Source organism: Coffea arabica, chromosome 2c (assembly GCF_036785885.1).
Source record: "Coffea arabica cultivar ET-39 chromosome 2c, Coffea Arabica ET-39 HiFi, whole genome shotgun sequence".
Taxonomy (NCBI): domain Eukaryota; kingdom Viridiplantae; phylum Streptophyta; class Magnoliopsida; order Gentianales; family Rubiaceae; genus Coffea; species Coffea arabica.
Genome location: NC_092312.1, coordinates 2,066,009 through 2,085,237, shown reverse-complemented (window position 1 = coordinate 2,085,237; position 19,229 = coordinate 2,066,009). Strand labels below are relative to the sequence as shown.

The 19,229-nt window shown below is 39.8% G+C and overlaps 3 protein-coding genes across 8 annotated transcripts; 1 reads left to right on the top strand and 2 right to left on the bottom strand.

The window, feature by feature from the left end:
• The first annotated feature begins 2,609 nt into the window (after positions 1-2,609).
• On the top strand, positions 2,610-9,695 carry LOC113724984 (uncharacterized). 4 transcript variants are annotated; one of them, XM_027247914.2, is made up of 5 exons: positions 2,610-3,243; positions 4,793-4,879; positions 5,289-5,600; positions 5,690-7,863; positions 8,037-9,695. In XM_027247914.2, exons 2-5 carry the CDS (start codon positions 4,877-4,879, stop codon positions 9,301-9,303), a joined length of 3,756 nt encoding a protein of 1,251 aa, XP_027103715.1. In that variant the 5' UTR covers positions 2,610-3,243; positions 4,793-4,876; the 3' UTR covers positions 9,304-9,695. The 4 variants fall into 4 exon arrangements, with proteins under 4 accessions (XP_027103715.1, XP_071929481.1, XP_027103716.1 ...); XM_072073380.1 differs by lacking the exon at positions 5,289-5,600; XM_027247915.2 differs by having other exon boundaries at positions 2,610-4,879.
• A 404-nt stretch (positions 9,696-10,099) lies between these two features.
• On the bottom strand, positions 10,100-14,282 carry LOC113724983 (uncharacterized). Of its 2 annotated transcripts, XM_027247908.2 has the most exons (6): positions 13,336-14,268; positions 12,937-13,163; positions 12,694-12,804; positions 11,742-11,897; positions 11,084-11,325; positions 10,100-10,552 (listed from the first exon to the last, which is right to left on the bottom strand). In XM_027247908.2, the coding sequence occupies exons 1-6, from the start codon at positions 13,638-13,640 to the stop codon at positions 10,229-10,231; spliced, it is 1,365 nt and encodes a 454-aa protein (XP_027103709.1). In that variant the 5' UTR covers positions 13,641-14,268; the 3' UTR covers positions 10,100-10,228. The 2 variants fall into 2 exon arrangements, with proteins under 2 accessions (XP_027103709.1, XP_027103710.1); XM_027247909.2 differs by lacking the exon at positions 12,694-12,804 and having other exon boundaries at positions 13,336-14,282.
• A 646-nt stretch (positions 14,283-14,928) lies between these two features.
• LOC113724981 (uncharacterized) lies at positions 14,929-18,992 on the bottom strand. 2 transcript variants are annotated; one of them, XM_027247906.2, is made up of 6 exons: positions 18,554-18,992; positions 18,228-18,454; positions 17,609-17,719; positions 16,729-16,884; positions 16,181-16,425; positions 14,929-15,489 (listed from the first exon to the last, which is right to left on the bottom strand). In XM_027247906.2, the coding sequence occupies exons 1-6, from the start codon at positions 18,868-18,870 to the stop codon at positions 15,166-15,168; spliced, it is 1,380 nt and encodes a 459-aa protein (XP_027103707.1). In that variant the 5' UTR covers positions 18,871-18,992; the 3' UTR covers positions 14,929-15,165. The 2 variants fall into 2 exon arrangements, with proteins under 2 accessions (XP_027103707.1, XP_027103708.1); XM_027247907.2 differs by lacking the exon at positions 16,729-16,884.
• Positions 18,993-19,229: the final 237 nt, after the last annotated feature.

Here is a 19,229-nt window from a genome sequence, read left to right as displayed (position 1 = left end):
GCGGAGATTCTTTTTTCGCTCCCTTGTTCGCAAGTTAGTAAAGATACGGTCCGATAAAACTAAAATCCAAAATATAAAGTCGCTGAGTTATTAAATTATTAGGTATTAAATTTAATATATATATATATATATATGAGTGTATATCGTCACATTAAGTGATGAATTGAATATTTTATTATTTATTTTTTAGAGTGAGTTTTGTATAAAAAATTTAATATTAATTAATTTAAATGTTCTATATTTGGTTATTAAGCGCATTTAAATTGGATTATCTAACCGAACTGAAGTCTCCAAGTCTAGGGCTGCACCGGCACGCCCTCCTCCTTCTTGTTGTTATATGGGCCGAAACAACTTTGTCGTTGTTATAATAATATTTGGATTTCGATGGCAGGGAAGCAAACTGATACAAGGGGAAGTGGGAAGGCAGGAGAGGACGACAGAATCCCTTCTCATGAGAAAAGGGCAAAAGAAAGAAAGAACGAAAGAAGGCAGGACGGAGTTGGAAGTTGGAAGTGACGAGTCATCGAAATTGGCATCTTTGACTTTTGGGTGGGCGTGGGGTCCTGTCTGTCGCCTCTGGGGAGGGGAAGGCCTGATTAGAGAGGGTTTCGTTTTATTTTTTGTTTTGGTGGTTTCTGCAGTGCTCACATCGTTGTGTGGGGTCCGCGGGTGGCGTCAATCGTAATTATAGGACTCTATTTTACTTGGGTTCCCTCCGTGGAACTAAAGCAAACGCGGAAGAATGACTACTGACTAATAATGAGCCAAGAAAGAAAGGAAAGGTTGAAAGCCAGTACCGAAAAGCAAACGCCTTTATTCCTTTCTGCCTTCTGATGAGTCTTCTCTTCTCACTTGATACCGTCAAAAGCATCCATCAGAGAGCGGCTTCGCTTACGCCTCTACGCTAGTTGCCGTGTAATATTAGGGTCTAAAACCCTCCAACCAAACCGAGGGAAAAAAAAGAAAAAGAAAAGGAGAGGCTTTGCTTCAATATTTAGAGAAAACAAGAGAGAGAGAGAGAGAGAGAGAGAGAAAATAAATATATTTAATATTATTAAAATATATTATATTTTACTAAAAAAAGTATTTACACATAAGTTAGTATTATTTGTTTTTTTAAAACCAAGAAATATGATTAAACTTATTCTAAATAATGTATTGTTTTTTTTAAAAAAAAATATAATTAAATCATCTTCAAATTCAAATTCAAGCTCATTTAGTTGAATGAATTCGAATATTTATACAAATAAACTAATTGAATTTAAGCAATTTTTGTAACTCGTTTAATATTCAACCAAAACTCAAATTTTGTTCATAGAATATACGAACGGAGCTTAAATGCCAAGTATTCGACTCAGTTTCAAAGCTCCACCCATCTTCTCTCTTTTCCTTTCTTAAATACTGACAGATTTCCATACTTCCTATACGATTTCCCTGTATAGAAAATCTTTAGTTTCTTCAAAGTTTAGCTCAACCTAAACTACATTTCTACGATGGATGATCAATTTACTTGCTTAAAATTGTTGTGCATCCACGTCCGGTCACCACACCCTTTTATGTTATTCCCAACTTAGAAGAACGCTGTTGATAATTGTGTCTTTAATCTAATAAATTTGCTAGTATTAGGCACCAAAATAGATTTTCTGAGTCGAGCTTCAAAAATCATTCCTCAGGGGTACACCGTTGAGTTGAATGGTAAATTGGTACGTTTACTAGTTACTACTACTAAATAAATAAATATTCTGCAATTCGTTGAGATGATGAATTTTATTTTATTTTTTATTTTTGGGCGCAATGGAAATTCAACTCTCGGCTTCAATCGACGGCCACACATGCCCAATCTATAGTACAGCAGTTCCCTTTACTTCGTGCATCTGTTTTGATCACTTGTATTCTTCTTCTTCTTCTTCTTTTTGCTTACTTAAATTGTCGTTAATTGACTTCTCAACGATTATCCATTCCCCTTCCGATGCTACATGTTGGCCTTTTCCCTGCTATAAGCTTTAGCAATTAGTAAGTATTTAACATTTCTTTTTTGGCGGAAAATTCATAACCATTCGCACAAATCAAACACCTGTGTTCGGATTGTGAGTTATTCGACCAAATATATTTGCTTACATCACCATTACAATTTCCAATACACCTTTTTATCTCACATACTTCACATCACAAAAAATGCTACAGTAAAAATATCTCAAATAACTTACAATCCAAACACACTACAGTTACTTTGTATGTGTATTTTGTTTCCCCTATTCGGGTCCGTCTTTATCATAATAATTTGCTTTGTCAAAAAGAAAAGATTAGCATTTTTTGAATACAAATTTTTTAAAAATATTATTTAATTTATATCATAAACATAAATTTTAATTATTTTTTAAATATATTTTTTCTTCTCATATTGTATAATTATTTGAAATTATTAAGTATTATTTTTTAAATAATCTCCCATCCAAACACAGGATGGATCCATTATCAAAGGCCAAAAAAGAAGAAAAACAAAAATTAGTTACGGATCAACTGACGGTCGTTGGATCAACGTAGAACTCACCAAAAATTTTTTAAAGAGAGAAAAACCTAATCATCAACATGAGATCCATGGGCAAAGAACGCCGCTACTCGGGTCGGGGGTGTTGACCGCGACTGAATGTCAGTCCCAATGGGGGAGTAGGGCATCGAAGGGCATAATCGATAAATAAATCAAATTTGGAGGGGCAGTTTGGGGACACGATCGACCATAAATACGTGGTTGATCGCACACTTCAGAGCTCATCATCTACAACACACAGAGAAACGGGTAAATACACGCAGAAGACCTCATCGGGAAGAACAGGCTGGGAAAAGCCTTGCGGGAGCGGAAAGAAAACAAAGCATCTACCGGGGGTTGAAAAAGAAAAAAAAGGAAGAACAAGAAAGAGAAAGTGACATACGGAAGCCGGAATCCTACTGCTCTCTTCTTCTCTGCCGCCAAGATCTGGCCGTTACCACCCTCCCTTCATCGTCGGCGAGGAATTGGACAGTCGGAAAGATCTCGTATTTGGAGTTATATCTTTGTACAAAGTCTCGGCAGCGATTTTTATTTTCTGCTCTTCGGTTTTTGTGAAAAGAAGCGCGACGAGAGGAGTTTGTTGATGATTGATACAATTATTATTTAATCTCTGCTTTTGGCACATCGGTGCATCGGCTGAGGACTAGGCGATTTTGCGGCGATTTATGTGAAGAAGAAGATTAAAGAAGAAGCAGGTATTGAATACCCTAGCTATTGATTGATTTTACACTCGTTTTTGTTTTTGTGCTCGATGTTTTGCTGTATTGCTTCGTCAGAGAAGAAATTGGTTTTACATGGACGTGGATTGCGGCGACAACTGCTAGATCTGTTGTTTCTGGAGAGAAATGTGTGTAGGGTTTACCTAGCTGCTCCGAGATTGAAGATCGGGACAAGAACAGGAACCTGACAAAAGAACCAAGGCCTGTTTACCTTTATAGATGCGTATTCTATCTGCCTAAGGACCCGCAACTCTATGGAAACACGCAATTTGATTTAATTGGCACCTCTGTGTTGCACCGCAGTCTGCAACGATTTGTTTGTTGGCGTCGCTGGGGCTGTGCATCGACTTGTTTTATTGTGATTTTGAGATTTTTAACAAGGAAAAATGCTGCGGAGGTAGTTAGGTTTTTTTTTTTTTCAAAAAGATCCCCTTTGATTTTTGGGCTAATAATTTGGCTTTTGGTGGATTCTTTTGCTAGAGATATACGCAAGCACCTGTAGAAGTTCTGGTAGAGCTAAGTTCCCTGCATGAAAATAGAGTTGAATCTAAGGTTGGTCAGGACAAATGATGATGCTGAATTGATAACTGCCAGATTTTAGTTTGACCTGCCCGATCGGATCTTTCTTTCTTCTTCTAATAGAAGAAGAATGGCATTTTTGGGGGTTTTTAATCTATTTAGGTTGGATGTCTGGTGGATCTGAAATATGTGCACATACTTGCTGATATGCAGACAGATCCAATGCATTGTTTGCTGTAAGGGCAATCAGGCTTATGCTGTCCATGTCTATTGAGTCCAGGCATATTCTCGAAGTCAGTTCTGTTTGAAGGAATGTAGACTTAAATAAATGCAGAGAAACTACAATTAGTTAGAGTTGGTGAGATTAAAGCCATGTCATGTCGTGGTGTTGACTTGCTGCTCTTGTCCCTATGGTTTTGTAGTTCTTGTGATCACTCTAAGATTGATAAATTGCTGCTTTTAATTTGGGATCTATATCAAGTTAGTTCTTATTTATCAAGTTGTTAGCAGTTTTGTTGGGTTTCCTTCCAAGCAGTGGATTGCTGCTTTGGGGATTGGAATGATGATGAAAGTTCTTTTATCTCCCCTGCGGGTGGCATTCCATGAGATAACAGATTAGTGTTCTTCTTAAGTTGGCAAGAAGCAGCGTGTTCTTCCAAAGCTGGCAAGAAGCGGCGGTTTTCTGATTTCTATCAAACTGAAATATGTGTTTTTAATGATCGTCGATGTTATTGAATAAAATCTTCTCGTATTTATGTGCCTCGAATTAAACAAACTGTGACTTCAAAGATTAGCACAAGTTACCTTGAAAATATTTAATTAATTTTATGGAATTTTGTTGCAAGTCTCCTACTTATTGTGACTGCTGCTCCCATAGGTGGTTCCTCGTTGAGGCGCATGAGCTTTCTGGTCTTTCAGCAATTATTCATATATTTTGTATTGGTGGCTTTCTATACTTGCAGTGCTCTATTTTTTGAATTCTGATGTATTTGTTTAAACTCAACAGGAGTCCAATATATTGATATTTTAGAAGTTGGGTTCTGCTGGAGAAGTTTGATATCTGGATGAGACCAATGTTGGATGGTAACTGATGGTGAGTTTCCAGTGCCGCCATGCCATTATATCTTGTCCATTTTGAGCTTTTACTGGGAGCTCTTCCCATTGCCTTAGGAAAGTTTGTTGGACATAATGTGATGTATCGTGCTGTTACAAAGGCATATATGATGTAACTTTGGTCGAGGTGTTGGATCGATTACTTGACCTAAATGGAACTGGGAACCTTTAAGCTGTTAAGAGGTTGGAGGTGCAATGTGCAATGTTGGCTTTTTATTGCCTAATACTAATTTTTATTATGTTAAAAGATTTTTTTTAAAGGATTTAAACTTAGTTTGACGTTGAATTCTTGGCCTATAGAAAAGTTGACAGAACCACTAATTGTAATTGTGTGTTTTGATTCTTACTTGGTTCTCTCAGCAAATGAAATGTTCTCTTGTCAAATGCAGACACGCATTTGTACTTGCCCAGGAAGTTTAGCCTCTTCATTGGAATCTAGTATAAAAAGAAACCAGCTAGCAGGGGCTTCCTGCAAGTCTTGTGGTGGTAGATTCTTAGTTGATGGAATAGGACCCTTATCTAGAAGCATGCTTGGAACTGTGGGTCTGGAAGTTACAAATTCAATCAATTGTGAGTTGAGTTGGAAAACTGTGAAGGGGAAGCGCTCTAGAAAGTCTGTGGCACGAAACAATGGGCGTGTAACCTTGGGCAATAAGAGTCCTAAAAGGGTTGGAGATTTTTCTGGATCTGACTCTGACAAAGTATGTAATTTTCTATCCTAATATTGTCTGTTCAAGGATAGAGCATGTGATCTCATGTTTTATTTCATAATGACGTGTTTTTTATGCAGTTTGGCGAACCTGGTACTGGGCAATGCTTTCCTGACAAAGCAGAGTACGTGCCGATTAAGAAAAGGAGATACTATCTACGATCACCATCTCCATCATTGCGGACCTCTTTATACAGTGGTCAGTCAGTATCACCTCAATTGCGCACTCCATCTTCACATTCAGATGACCTTGAACATCTTTCAGACCACAATGGTTCGTCAGGCTCTTATACAAACAGGCGAGGGTTTGTTGCAGCTCGAGTTGGTAATGGGGTTAATGAAGGAGTTGTGACTGATAAAGTTCCTGAGGAGACAAGTGGAGAGCTTTATAATTCAGATAACTTCTCTGGTATTGCTCTTCTTGCAGCTGCTGCCTGCAATAACAACATAGATGACGATCCTTATGAAGGTAAGGGGGATGCAGTTGAAATTTCCTCACTTCCACAGAGATCTGATGCTTCTACTTCCTCTTTGCCAGTGAGAGAATGTATCCCTTGTTCAGAGTCAGGGAAACAAATGGACAAAGATGCTTCACTACTGGATAATAAGGAGGGATGCTCATTAGTTGTGGAAAGTTCTCATGGTGCTCCTTCTAGTTCAGAGGAAAATGAGGAAGGCAAATCTGCTAGTTCGAAGATTGATAGACGGCATTGGGACCTCAATACTTTGATGGATGCATGGGAGCAACCTAACGAGGATACTTCCGCTCAGTACAAGTGTGATGATACTTGTATTGATGGTATGCCCATGGAGAAACTTGACAGAGAAGGTTGTGTAATTCAAAGGGACTGTATAAGTAATGGAAGTGGCTCTGAAAGTTGTCTGCCTCTGGACCACATTGAAAGTGCTACTCAGTCTTCTACTGCAAAAATGAAGGAAAATGGGTCAGAAGAATTTTGTCAAACTAGTTATAGTAGCCTCAGTGGACATTCAATGGAACCTGTAAAGTATTCTCTTGCTGATGAAAAGGTTTCTAGTCATGTTCTCGGTAGCAACGGATCTTTTACTAATTGTCCATTGTCTGAATCATGTCATTCATCAGAAGTTTCTGGTGGAAACTTAGACATAAAATCTTGTCCTGTGTCTACTATGATTCCAGGTGCTGACAGTTGTAGAGATGCATCTTCATTAGCGACTACTTCTGAACAAAATGTAGTTATACCTGATGCTTCGGATTTGGAAAAGTTTGGGGGTGAGAATGATGGTCAACTGAGAGATCCGGAAGACTCTGAAAAGAAAACTGAATTGCCTGATAACAGGATTGCCCTCGGGCTGGAAAAGTGTATAGGCACCTGTAAAACTTTGGATGCTGAAAATTTGGAAAGTATTTCCGGGGAGAACACACTTCCATCATCCAAGTGTGAAGGTTTATCTATCTCAGACATCTCTGTTGGAGGTCATTCCACTGTAATTTCTGATGCCAAGGGTCAAGATGGGAAAATTCTGGCCGCTAATGATTTGGGAACTGATGCTGCACGGTGCCTGGGTTTTAAGCAGCTCCCTTCCAAGGATGATGATCCTCATGTTCGTGATGAAGAAGGTGAGGGGAGATCCATTTTGCATGATTGCCACAATTCAGATGTTTCACAGGATGATCCTGGTTGCATAGATGGTAGAGATAAAATTGATGAGCTTCAAGCTGGTTATGATTCTCCTTACGAGGATGGAGAATTAAGGGGCTCAGTATTATACTCATGGGAGGAAAATGAACTTGAGGATGGGGAGAATGAATGTCTTGACTATGAATCTGATGGTAGAGTTGGTGAGGATTCTGATATTGGTGATAGTCCCAGCTCAAAAGTAGTTGAAGCTGGTTCTGAAGGTTCTCAAGGCAAAGAAAAGAATGGTTTATTGGGTGCAGAGTCTCAAGAAACTGATTCCAGGAGGAGTACTTCAGTGAAAAGTTCTTCAAGGGGAGAATCAAAGGAGATTAGAGAGAAGATTGAGACTGCAGGCAAAAAAGTGTCCAATCAAGGATCTGGAACTACAGAAGAACTTTCTACAGATGTGATTGTGGAAAGAAATTATGGTAGTAGACGGGGTCGCACTTCTGATCACATGGATGGGCTTGACGTCAAAGGATCATATGCAGGAGTTGGGTCAAAGACAACCAGGGGGAAGTTGCAATCACGTATTGAAGGGCCTTCAACATTGGATGCAATGGAGAGGGACAATGCTTATACACTGCAGGGGAGGTATGGTTCTGCATCACATTTCTTTTTCCATTTTCTTTTTCTGGCTGAGTGGTGTTTGGAAAATTTTTGGTATACTTTTCTGTGTGGATTGGTGATTGATTTGCTTGGTCATATTCCTTTCACTTAATTTTCCTCTATTGTGAATTGATTGTCTGACTGTTCTCATGCCTTAGATCCCGGAACAGTGGAAGTTCATATTCACGAGAAAACAGGGATGGCTGTCCTGATAGATATGTGACAAGGTACAGACCTGCTGTTCAGGAACGTGAACGAAATGGAGGGAATAATCAGTTGGTCTACTGGGACTCAAGAAGCCGTTATCCGTCTAGTTATCGTGGTCATGAAGGTCAGGTACCAAACAGGCAGAGGAGTTCTATTAATGATCCTGTTGATAAGTTTGGTGGAGTGAATTCCCATGATCACAAGCAATCTATGAATTATTCTTCACGAACTGAGAGGGATAGCAGTCCTGATAGATTTGCAACGAGGTACAGATCAGCTGTTCACGAACGTGAAAGAATTGGAGGGGATGGTCATTTGTTTTACTGGGAGTCCAGAAGCCGTTATCCGTCTAGTTATCGTGGACCTGAGGGTCAAGGGCAGCCCAGGCCAAGAAGTGTGATTGCTGACTCTGTTGACAAATTTGGTGGATTAGATCCCCACGATCACAAGCAGTCTGTGAACTATTCTTCAAAAAGCATGCAGAGGCCGCTTGGTTGGAGAAGATCACCAGTTGACAGGGATGAATACCCTGGTAGCCAGAGGAGAGTGGCAGCATTCAGCAGCAACAGAAACAGGGGAGGTTCCAGAAATTTCACTGACGGTGTTGGTAGAGGCCCACGGGGGGAATATCACCAACCCATGGATAATGATGCTGCATCTTCAGTTCGCATGCCACATTATTTATCCTGGAAAGAGCGGGGCTTTTTTGCCCCATCCACTAAAGGTGTTCATGCATCTGTACCCCGCAGGGATTCACGATCAAGATCCAGAACACGCTCTCCCCGTGCATGGCACCCACAGAGGGAGCGTAACCTGGGTGCAAGACGTCATAGTAGGTCACCAGATTTCAGGTCTGAAGCTAGAATGGATAGAATGAGGGCTCCATTTCAGAAGCCCAATTTTGCAGCTGATTATGGAGAGAGTTTCATGTCCCCGCCTAGAGGCCGCTTTTCACCGCAGCGTAATTTTAGGGGCCTTGATGATCGGAATTTTGTAGATAGCCATTTGAGGCATCGTAGATCACCATTGAATGTGTTTAGACAGAGCCAAAGATTGGAATCTATTGGTTTATCTGGACGCTTGAAGTCAGATGATTCATTTAGACCCATGATGCGGCCTGGACGATTTCCTCATACGGCTGGTCTTGGTAGGGGATGTAAGTTGGAGGAGAATGATGATGATAAGAGACACGATGACAGGTCTGGGATGATGCATTGAGGGTACAATTCTGACTCTATTGGCATTTTGAGGAATTAAGTTAACATGTGCTACAACAGATAATTTGGACGCTGGAAACTCTAATAATGAGCATAATGTCCGAAGTACTGACCGAAGGTAATGTACCTAGGCGTGTTAAAGGGGGATGTCGTTAAGTTATAACAATGCTCAGGTTTATGTTTACGGCCTGTCTCCGGGCTGGTGTATTTGGCCATCACCGGGTAGAGAATGAACATGGCGTGTCGCGAACTGCCTTGTTCCTCTTTGGGTGAAGGCTGCTAGTTAGAAATTCAATTCCTTTGAATGCGTTTTTTCCTTTTCCTCCCTCCCCTTCTTTTTTCCTCTCTTTCGTGGAGGAAATTTGAAAAATCTGATTTCGCTGATGGGTTGAAGTGCTCGGCTCTCCTTGTTTGATTAATGCGCTGGGGCCTTGGTATTTTTTGCTTGTCAGGGCCCACCAACTCTCTCTCTCTCTCTCTCTGGAGATTGTAATGGGAGGTAGGATATGAATGTTTGATTTTTTATTTTTAATATATATTAAGCCTGTGGAAGTTTCTAGGGGCGGCTGCCTTCAGCGTACAATAATGCATACCATACTGTAAAATACAAAAGTGCAATCTGCTGCAGTGAAGCTGCCAAAAAAGTGCAAGTCGACCATCCCTGTGGTAAGACTTGGATATGGTGCAGCATCTGATTTTAATGCGCAACGTACAAGAGAGGGAGCTTTTTGCCATCGCATTTGAAACTACAGATGCGCTTAGGTACCATAGAAAACAATTAATATAAAGGCCGCAGAGAAAACAAGTGTTTCGAGTAGAGTTCCAAACGCAAGTCCTAAAAATGTTTCAATGGATTTCCCCGCTAGAATCCGGGGAACAACCAAAGAGTCTCATTCTTTGTTTGGCCTTGGCCATGAGAAAACAAGTTACAGGTGTTTAAGAACTAGAATTCCAAACCCAATTCCTAAAAATGTTGCAATGGATACTCCAAATATTCCTGCTAGAATCCCGGGAACAACCAGAGAGTCCCATGCTTTGGCCTTGGCCATGCCACATGCTGTTGTAGGACCTCCAATATTAGCATTTGATGCCAGAAGCAACAGCTTTAGATCGACGCAAAATAGTTTTCCTAGTCCGAGTATCAATATGAGATGGACGGTTACTTGAACAAATGCAAACAAAAAAATGCTTGGAGCAGTATTGATGACATTCCATATGCTCCCTCCAGCGCCCACAACAGCAAAAAATACCTGTTCACAGTTTAACCCCAATTGGGAAAAAATAAAAATTAAAAGAAAGAAAAAGGAGTCATTGATTAAACAACTACGCAGAAGCAGCGGACTAATTATCCACAACATGGAACTAAATAAATCTGACCCTACTCACAAAATGAAGCAATTCATTGAGCTTATGACTTGGATGGGGCTTTTGAGTTTTTTCACATTTAATGGCCTTAAACTGAGCCCTGGATGAAGTACACTGGAAGTTGGATCAAGTGACCGAGGAAGAACGTGTCTCAATAAAAAGTAATGACTTTGCAGTACTATGTCATTCAAAGGCAAGATGACAAAAACACTTGCAGGACTGCTTGTTTCCCCTTCTTTCAATATTGTGGAGCTCAAGAACACTTGTTGCTCATATTAGAAGTTACATCTCCTTCCAGAGAACCAAGAGCATTTCTCAATGGAGTATTGACATTCATAGGTTGGTTAATGTTTCAAGCAATAATCCAAAGAGGTATGCAAGAAAAAGGAGACTCCTTAGAGCAGCTTTATGTTTACCTGCATTAAGACCACAGCAATAGCATCAGCGGTAGGTGCGATGGGGCGAAAATAACCAGGGAAAGAAGTTGCTAAAATCACAACAATTGTGGTGATTACAGGAAGATCACAATTTTGAATTCCAAAAAATCTGGTAAGAGAAGTGGAAGCCTTGCATATAGCGAAGGAAACAGCCAGTGATGTACCCATCTGCAGCACTGGTAATTTGCTTGCAGAATCGGACGGCAAATCTGTAGTAGCATCTGCCACAAAAGTAGCAGTGACAAAAAGAATCATTCTAGCATTGATGTTGGGGACATCATATTGGGTTAGAGAAAATATGAAATGAATAGAAAATGACGAGGTTCCACTTCATATGATGATGATAAATCCAGAGGAATGTAGCAACAGTCAGCATACAGAGGTTTTTTTTTGTAAAAAGAACTACTCGTTCACTTTTAAGATCAAACTATACGTAAGTATAAGGTCTTCCAGTCTCAAGCCTCATCACATAAATCACCATGTAATACAATCTGTTTTGATAAAGAATGTTACGAATCAAGACAAAAGGAAAGTTTAAAAAAATAAAAAATAAAAAAAATCACAGTAGAGCAAATTGATTGACAGTTAAACAAATACAATTACTATTACTAGCAATACAGAGCCAAAGACTACTTACTATTACTAAAAAATGAAGTCTCTGAAGGTATTTTGGAGGCCAACCCAAACAATACAATAAAGTATACTGCACAAATTACATTATCAGCAGCAACACCAGCAGCTACAATTGAGGAAGAAGTGCCAAGTGCCTCTGAGATTGCAACATAGTTGATGGCTACAGGAATGACAATAAGACATTATTGTTGAAGATGAAGAAAGAAATGCATAGGAAATTGATTAAGAACACAGAGATCCAAGATGTAAACACAGAGGCGCTTCCTTTGACTGCATTACATACTTCACCCCAATCATTAATTCCTTTTCTTTCTTTATTCTTTTTCTTGTTTTAGTTGATGACTGAATTGATTGTATGTTACCATAAGAACAGCCAGAAGTTGAGATTCTGGCATTGCACACAAATAATTTTAGACAACCTGTACTCTTCAATTACCATTGCAGAAAAGGAATGTGGATTTTTCAGAAAAGATGCCTCCCATTCATTTAAACATTAGGAATGTTAATCTTAAAAAGCGTTAGACCTGGAACCAGTAGTATTAAAACTCTCCTTGACCATCCGCAAATGCTCCTACTACAATACTAAACGTGATGATCCATTTTGTGCACATATACATGCCCTTTTGATGCTTTGCTAACAGCACATCTCAATTTACAAGAAATCCCTACTTTTTTCAAAGCATAGCTTGAGATACTATTTGAGCAAAGTAAGTAACACTGAACAGTTTCATATTTCATAAATTGCATTTCACAGCTGCAGATATATTTGGCTTCAAATTCTTTTGGCAGGGAAAATTGCGCACTACTTGAGAGTTGAGACTTAAGTCACCAAAAGGTTAGTCATCTTTGGTACATTAGCGTTAACCATTTCTCCACCGCAATTGACATGTAACAAATCAAGTCGATAGTCATGTTCAAAACCACAGAGAAATCAGTGCAGTTTCAAGACAACTTGCCTCCACCAATATAACTGCCCATAAGAGCAGCAGCTATTTTCCAGTTATCTGGACCAAGGGAGCGCATGGGCACCAACAGGAATGCCACTAAAGTCCCAGCAATTGTTGCCACTGCCACATCCAAAAAGGAAATGGAAAAAGAAAAGAAAGATGCTCTGCTTTTAAGATAATGAATTCATATTATATGCTGTATATCTATTGCATGATCCAAACAACAGGCAGAAGTGCGCAAGAGAAAGAGACCTGATCCGAGCAAGAAAACGAGAAGCAGAGTCCCAGTTGAGCGAATTAGTTGTTGCATATCTGCTCTGAATAGAAGCAATGGCACGGTCAATGGGAGCAGAAATTTGATGACAACCGAATAAGCGGGGGCTTCATAAGGAATAATTCCCGCATTGCTGGCTGCCAGCCCAATCAAGATGCTGACCAATGCTGCGCTCACCGTGCTACCAACCTTGGTCTTCTCCGACCTTCATTCCCACAGCAAGCAATATCTCAACTGTCCTTCAGCACGTTTAATAATACTACCATTTCCCTATGTGGGGAGTTTAAAAAAAAAAAAAAAAAGGACTCTCGCAAAAGATTGCTTAAAAACAAAAAGTAGTCCCATGAAAGAGAGAAAAATCGATGCAATGTTCTTACCAGAGACCAAGAGCGCCGGTTGCAAGAAGAGCAGTCCAGATGCCCCAATTGTCGTGGGGAGATATTAAGGGGGAATTCGACAGAGATTTAACCGTCGCATGGTTCCAGCTGCGCGTATTAAGAATACCATTGTTCCTTACGAACCCGTATGAATAAGATGATGCTGGTTTGGAGTGCAACTGGGATTTCCTTCCAACCGAGAATGTTGATAAAAAGGGTGGTCTCTGAACTGTTGATGGCACCGATGATGATGATGATGAGAGAGTGGGGACTTGTAACAGCTGCATTGCCGCCAAAGACGCCATTTCTTTCGAAGTTTAGACAGTCTTGTCGCCTCCTTCATTGGCAGCAGCAGGAGGAGATTTATGGGATTCCTATTGGAGAAGGATGCCGGCTGATGATGGATGGAAAATGGAGAGACGTGGCAAATTGTTACATGAGGAAGAGCACCATCCTCCAATTAGCACCCGTCGAGTCCAATTATGGAAGCCTTCCAAGTTGGGCCGACAGACTTTCAAGCCCAAGATGGATTTTCTAAAGCGTTCTTTTGTGGCCCCACCCCATCTATTAGAAGTCTATCGCTGTGGGATTTGGGGCAGTATGACCGTCCCTGCACGGTTCATGGTCCAGATTGGACTTCAAAAAAATGTGCGGCTCAGATAACAAGTGGTAACTCGATTTCCGCGCCAAGTGTGGGGCCCACCACTATCTGTTGTGAAAATACAACCTGTGAAAAAAAAATTACACGATGAACAAAAGAAGTTACGCGCTGTTGATGAAGAGGAAATTTGTCTGCAACCGTCCCTGCCCCGAGTCCATCGCTGTGCATTTCTGACATCCCTAAGAATACATGGATGGAAAAACCACTCTTTGGCTCGGTGGCCACAAAACCTCTTTAGATTGGAAGTCGAGATTCGAAACTCACCTGCAATGCAATGAAAAAAATTCAAAAAAGGTGTCGGTACATCTTTTTAATCTAGTCAGATGTTTATATTTATTAGTCTAAAGAGGCTTCCCTTTCTCTGGATTAGGATAAATTTTTATACCTGCTCGCCTAAAGAGGCTTTCTACCTGTAATGAAAAAAATCCAAAGGAGGTACTTCAAGAATGACCCTGCTGCTTCAAGAATCAAAATGGAGAATCCCAGATTCAGTGTAGGAAGAACACCCTCTCTGGCACTAGCAGCCACCACTTCTGCAACTTTAGTTATGACAAAATATAATGAATATTCACTCCATCTATAACAGTATGGAATGGAATTACTTAATTTCTTGCGACTAATTCGCTTTAAACAGTTTGTAAAGATCACTGGCACCTTTTTTTTTTTCTGTATATTTCAAGGTTTGTGTTTGCAGTTAAAAAGAGTTTATTGAAGGACGCAGGAAAATCAAGCAAATCTTATAATTTATACTCATGGCGTAAGTACTACCGCGTATCTCTTGAAAATGAATGATGGGGTTGTAGGAAAAGTTGCAGAGTAGATATGACGCATTGCTGGCTACTTGGATGTTATTAGAGCTTAATATAAGGGTGGAAGACCAAATGCAATCCAAAATGCTACTGCTACTACATTAGAAGAAACTCCCCAGATAATGCAGTTCAAGCGGAACCTGTTATTATTGATTCTTCTTCAGAGGATGCATCTAAAAGTTCGGTTGTGCTCGTGTCTAGTTGCAACGATCAATCAAGCAGCTTTCTGTCTCGTTAAAACCAGGGCGATCATAAGTTGAACAGAAGGATGCAAAAGGTTAAATAAAATGGAACCCCAAAAGCCAAAAAAAAAAAAAAAAAGTTCAAATTACAAGCCAGACTGATCCGCCAGTCAGGTAACTACATAAATCTGAGCACAGTCAACCCAAAAGCAATACCAACGAAAGTGGCAATGGCAATGCCAAAAATGCCAGCAAGAATACCGGGAACAACCAAAGAGCTCCATCCTTTGGCAGTGGCCATTCCACAAGCGGTTGTGGGGCCACCTACGTTCGCATTAGATGCCAAAAGCAGCAACTTGAGGTCAAAGCGGAAGAGCTTTCCCAGACCAAGAATCACAGCAAGATGAACAGCTATCTGAACTAGGGCAAACAACAAAATACTTGGTGCTGTATTGATCACATTCCACATGCTACCACTTGCTCCCACCACTGTGAAAAATACCTGTCATCTCCAACAAGAAAACGAATGTAAACAAGTCATTCTACCCACAGTAAGCTCACAAATATAGTAATTTCTACTCAAAAAACTTTAGCAGTTTGAGTTAACCAGGGAATTGAAACACAAGCTGAAGCTGCAAAGCAGAAAATTAATATAGCGACCACAACATTTTTCAATAGTGGCTTGTGCCTAAAGATGGCCAAGTGCCATTAGCATTTTCTCTTATGGAGTTTCAACCTATCACAAAACATCTTCCTACATGTCTAAGGAGCTTATCCCCGAACCTAGTCATTCGATATTTTAGCACAACTGGTCCTTTTTTGGCACAATATACATCTTGTCTATTCTCATCCCAGGTATCCAAAAAACTACAGGTTGAACGCTACCAAAAACTGCTTAGTTGATCTAGCTTCTCTACTGTGACCAGTAAGAGTCTTAACAGTCTTAATAGAAGTTTGGGCAATGCAACAACGCTACGTGAACTATGTTGCAAGCTCAAGAGAGCATGAACGATGAATTAATAGTATCAAAAAAAAGTGTGTGGCAGAGGCCCAAAATAAAGTGTCATTAATAAAATTTATGTTTAAGGAACTTGATCCAAGTACAAATTTAGGTTCAATACAAGAAGAACATAGGAAGCAGCGATTATAATCTGTAACAGAAGGACCCACGCGCATATGAAAAAAAAAATCACCTGCATGAGAATCAGTGCCATAGCCTCGCCAGATGGTGCTAGATGAGCAAATAACCTTGGAAATACAGTTGCCAGAATTACAACTATTGCAGTAATGGCTGGAAGGCTACCTCCTGAGATTCCAAAATACTTTGCAAAAGAACTGCCAGCTTTGCAAATGGCAAAGGATACAGCTAGGGCTGTAGCAGTTGGCAGTACAGGCAGTTTATTTCCAGATTCTGATATATCATATCCAGCATCAGCATCTATAAAAGTTCAGTGTGGTCAGATGCAGCGCAGTTGCAATAGCCTTACTTAACATGGTTGATGCCTTTATGTCGCACAAACTCACAAAATTTTCTACAGATAAATAAATAGAGGTAAAATTGAAGAACAAATGACTGGCTTGACCTTTTGTCAAACAAAAAAAAAAATAACAATAATAATAAAAAGTTGAAAACCCCGATGTACAAGATTTCTTTTCAAAGAATCTCGATCAGCAATCACAATTTAATTAGAATGAAAAAACTAAAATTAACCATATGATGACTCGAGAAATTGGACCGAACCAGCAGTTGCTGTTGAAGCCTCAGGAGGTATTCCAGATGCCAATGCAAACAATGTTGTAAAATATATGGCACAAATAACATTATCTGCAGCTAGTCCAGCAGCTAAGACAGAAGGCGTGACTCCTAAGGCTTCAGAAATCGCCACATAGTTGACAGCTAAATAAAAGGGAAAAAAAAAAAAGAAGCTCTATCAATATGGTTATAAGAAGAGCAAACCAATTCATCTTGCAAACACAGCTGAATGGGAACATAAACAATCCACAGCGTCAATTAAAAGAGGAAGCACCACTGAGACTCTTATTGACCTGAAATCTTACACCATTCAAATTAAAATTTGTCATTCAATGCAAATGAAGCCAGAAAAGCTTCATACAGTAGAAGAAAGCTAGTTTAAGGGAAGCAAACATTTGTTGGCACCATCTTTTTTAGCATTAGAAAATCCATAAAATACTTCACAATTGAGTGAAAATAAAAGAAGATCCCTTATGCATTCCAATATCCTGATTTGACGTCAAACTTAGCACCAAATGGAAAATAACCCATTGCATAATTAAGATAGTATGGAGTGACAGAAATTTGTCTAGAGGAAAGCTAGTATAAAGGAAGCAAGCATTTGTTGGCACCCTCTTTCTTAGCATAAGAAAAGCCATAAAATACTTAACAATTGAGTGAAAATAAAAGAAGCTCCCTTTTGCATTCCAATAGCCTGATTTGACGTCAAACCTAGCATCAAACTGAAAATAACCCATTGCATGATTAAGGGAATGTGGAGTGACAGAAATATGTCCAGTAAAAATCTAATGTGGTCATCAGAATGACTATGCAGTGAAGTTTCAAAGAAAGGTAAAAACATGACGCAGTCAATGTCGTCTTAGGTTACCTCCACCAATATGTCTTCCCATTAGTGCAGCAGCTATCTTCCAACCATCTTGACCCAATGATCGCATTGGCACCAAAAGGAATGCCACAGCAGTTCCAAGAGTCGTTGCAACTGCGATACAACCACAGAAGAAAGCAAAAACTATCGAGGGTCTTGAAAATTTAAAAGATGCCACATAAGTTCAGGTTTTAACATGGTAAGTGGTGACCACAAATTTTTTAGAAAGGGTAAAAAGTATCAAAAATTTTATCCCAAGTTGCTCTGAGATGGATTGCCCCTACTGCAAAGACTTAGAAAATTCTAAGGCCAACCAAAGACTCTATTCAATTTTTTCATAAATTCTTTACAGTCCAGTGCTGTTTATAAGTATCTATTAGGATGAACTTGAACTGAATGCACAGCATGTTGCAGTACAACATGGTTATCTAAGTAGATACGTAAAGTTGAGAGCATGATGATTACATTTCAGTTCTGTATCACTTATCAACCCTCCAGCAAACTTGGATTTAAATCTACCTTTTTTTTTTTTTTTGGGATAAACACATTCTAAAAAATTTTCAACTCACATAGTGCCAACACAAGATTGAAGCTTTAAGGGAATTCCGGGATCGTTTTCTACCTGATCCAAGCAAGAAAGCCAGAAGCAGTGTCCCAGTGGACTGTATTACCCGACGCAAATCCGCTCTGAACAACAGCAAGGGAACTGCCATTGGCAGCAAGATTTGCAAAACGATTTTATATGCGGGCGCATCGCAAGGTATGATTCCCAAATTGCTGGCGGCTAAACCAACTAATATACTCACCAGCGCACCACTCAATGTACTTCCAATCTTGGTCCTCTCTGACCTTGACTCAGCATTACAAATAATGATCATTCCCTCAACTGAGACCAAAAATAACGGTAATTTTTTGATGGGAAAATGCGGATAGAATATTATGACTTACCAGATACCGAAAGCGCCGGTGGCCAAAAGAGCAGTCCAAGTGCCCCAGTGATCTTGTGGAGAAATGATCGGATAACTCAACTGCGATCTGATAGAATTAGGTGCTACATGACGATTCAATCCGGGTGAATAGAGGGGGAAGAACAAGGATTTCTGATGATTTCCCGGGAAGCGTGAGTGGGACTTGGGTAGCTGAGGTGCTGGGTTAGCAATTCCTGAGTAGGCGGAGGAAATGGTGGAAATGTTTTGGCGGGAACCGAGACATGACCACCGTTGAAGAACCGGAGTTGACAGCAGCAACCCCTGTTGCGACGCCATTTACGGCAGATCCCAGTATCTTTTGGGCTTGGTAAGAATAAACCACAGGTGGTGTTGTTAAAGAGCCAGAAATACGAAGGAACCTCTCCTAGTGAAGGGATTCGCCGCAATCCTAAGAGCAATAAACAGTGATATATATTACGTAGTGCTTTAATTGCAGACACGTCTTACTATTTGTTACCATATAATTGATGGTCAAAATGAGGTGAATTTAAAAAAAATTTTAGTAAATGGGATTTTTTTTGGTAGAATTTAGTAAATGAGATTGATGTGTGACACACGAATAAAAAGAAAATAAGTTACTGATTGTAAAAATTTTTGTTGTAATTTTTGCATCCTGGTATTAATATGTCTATATT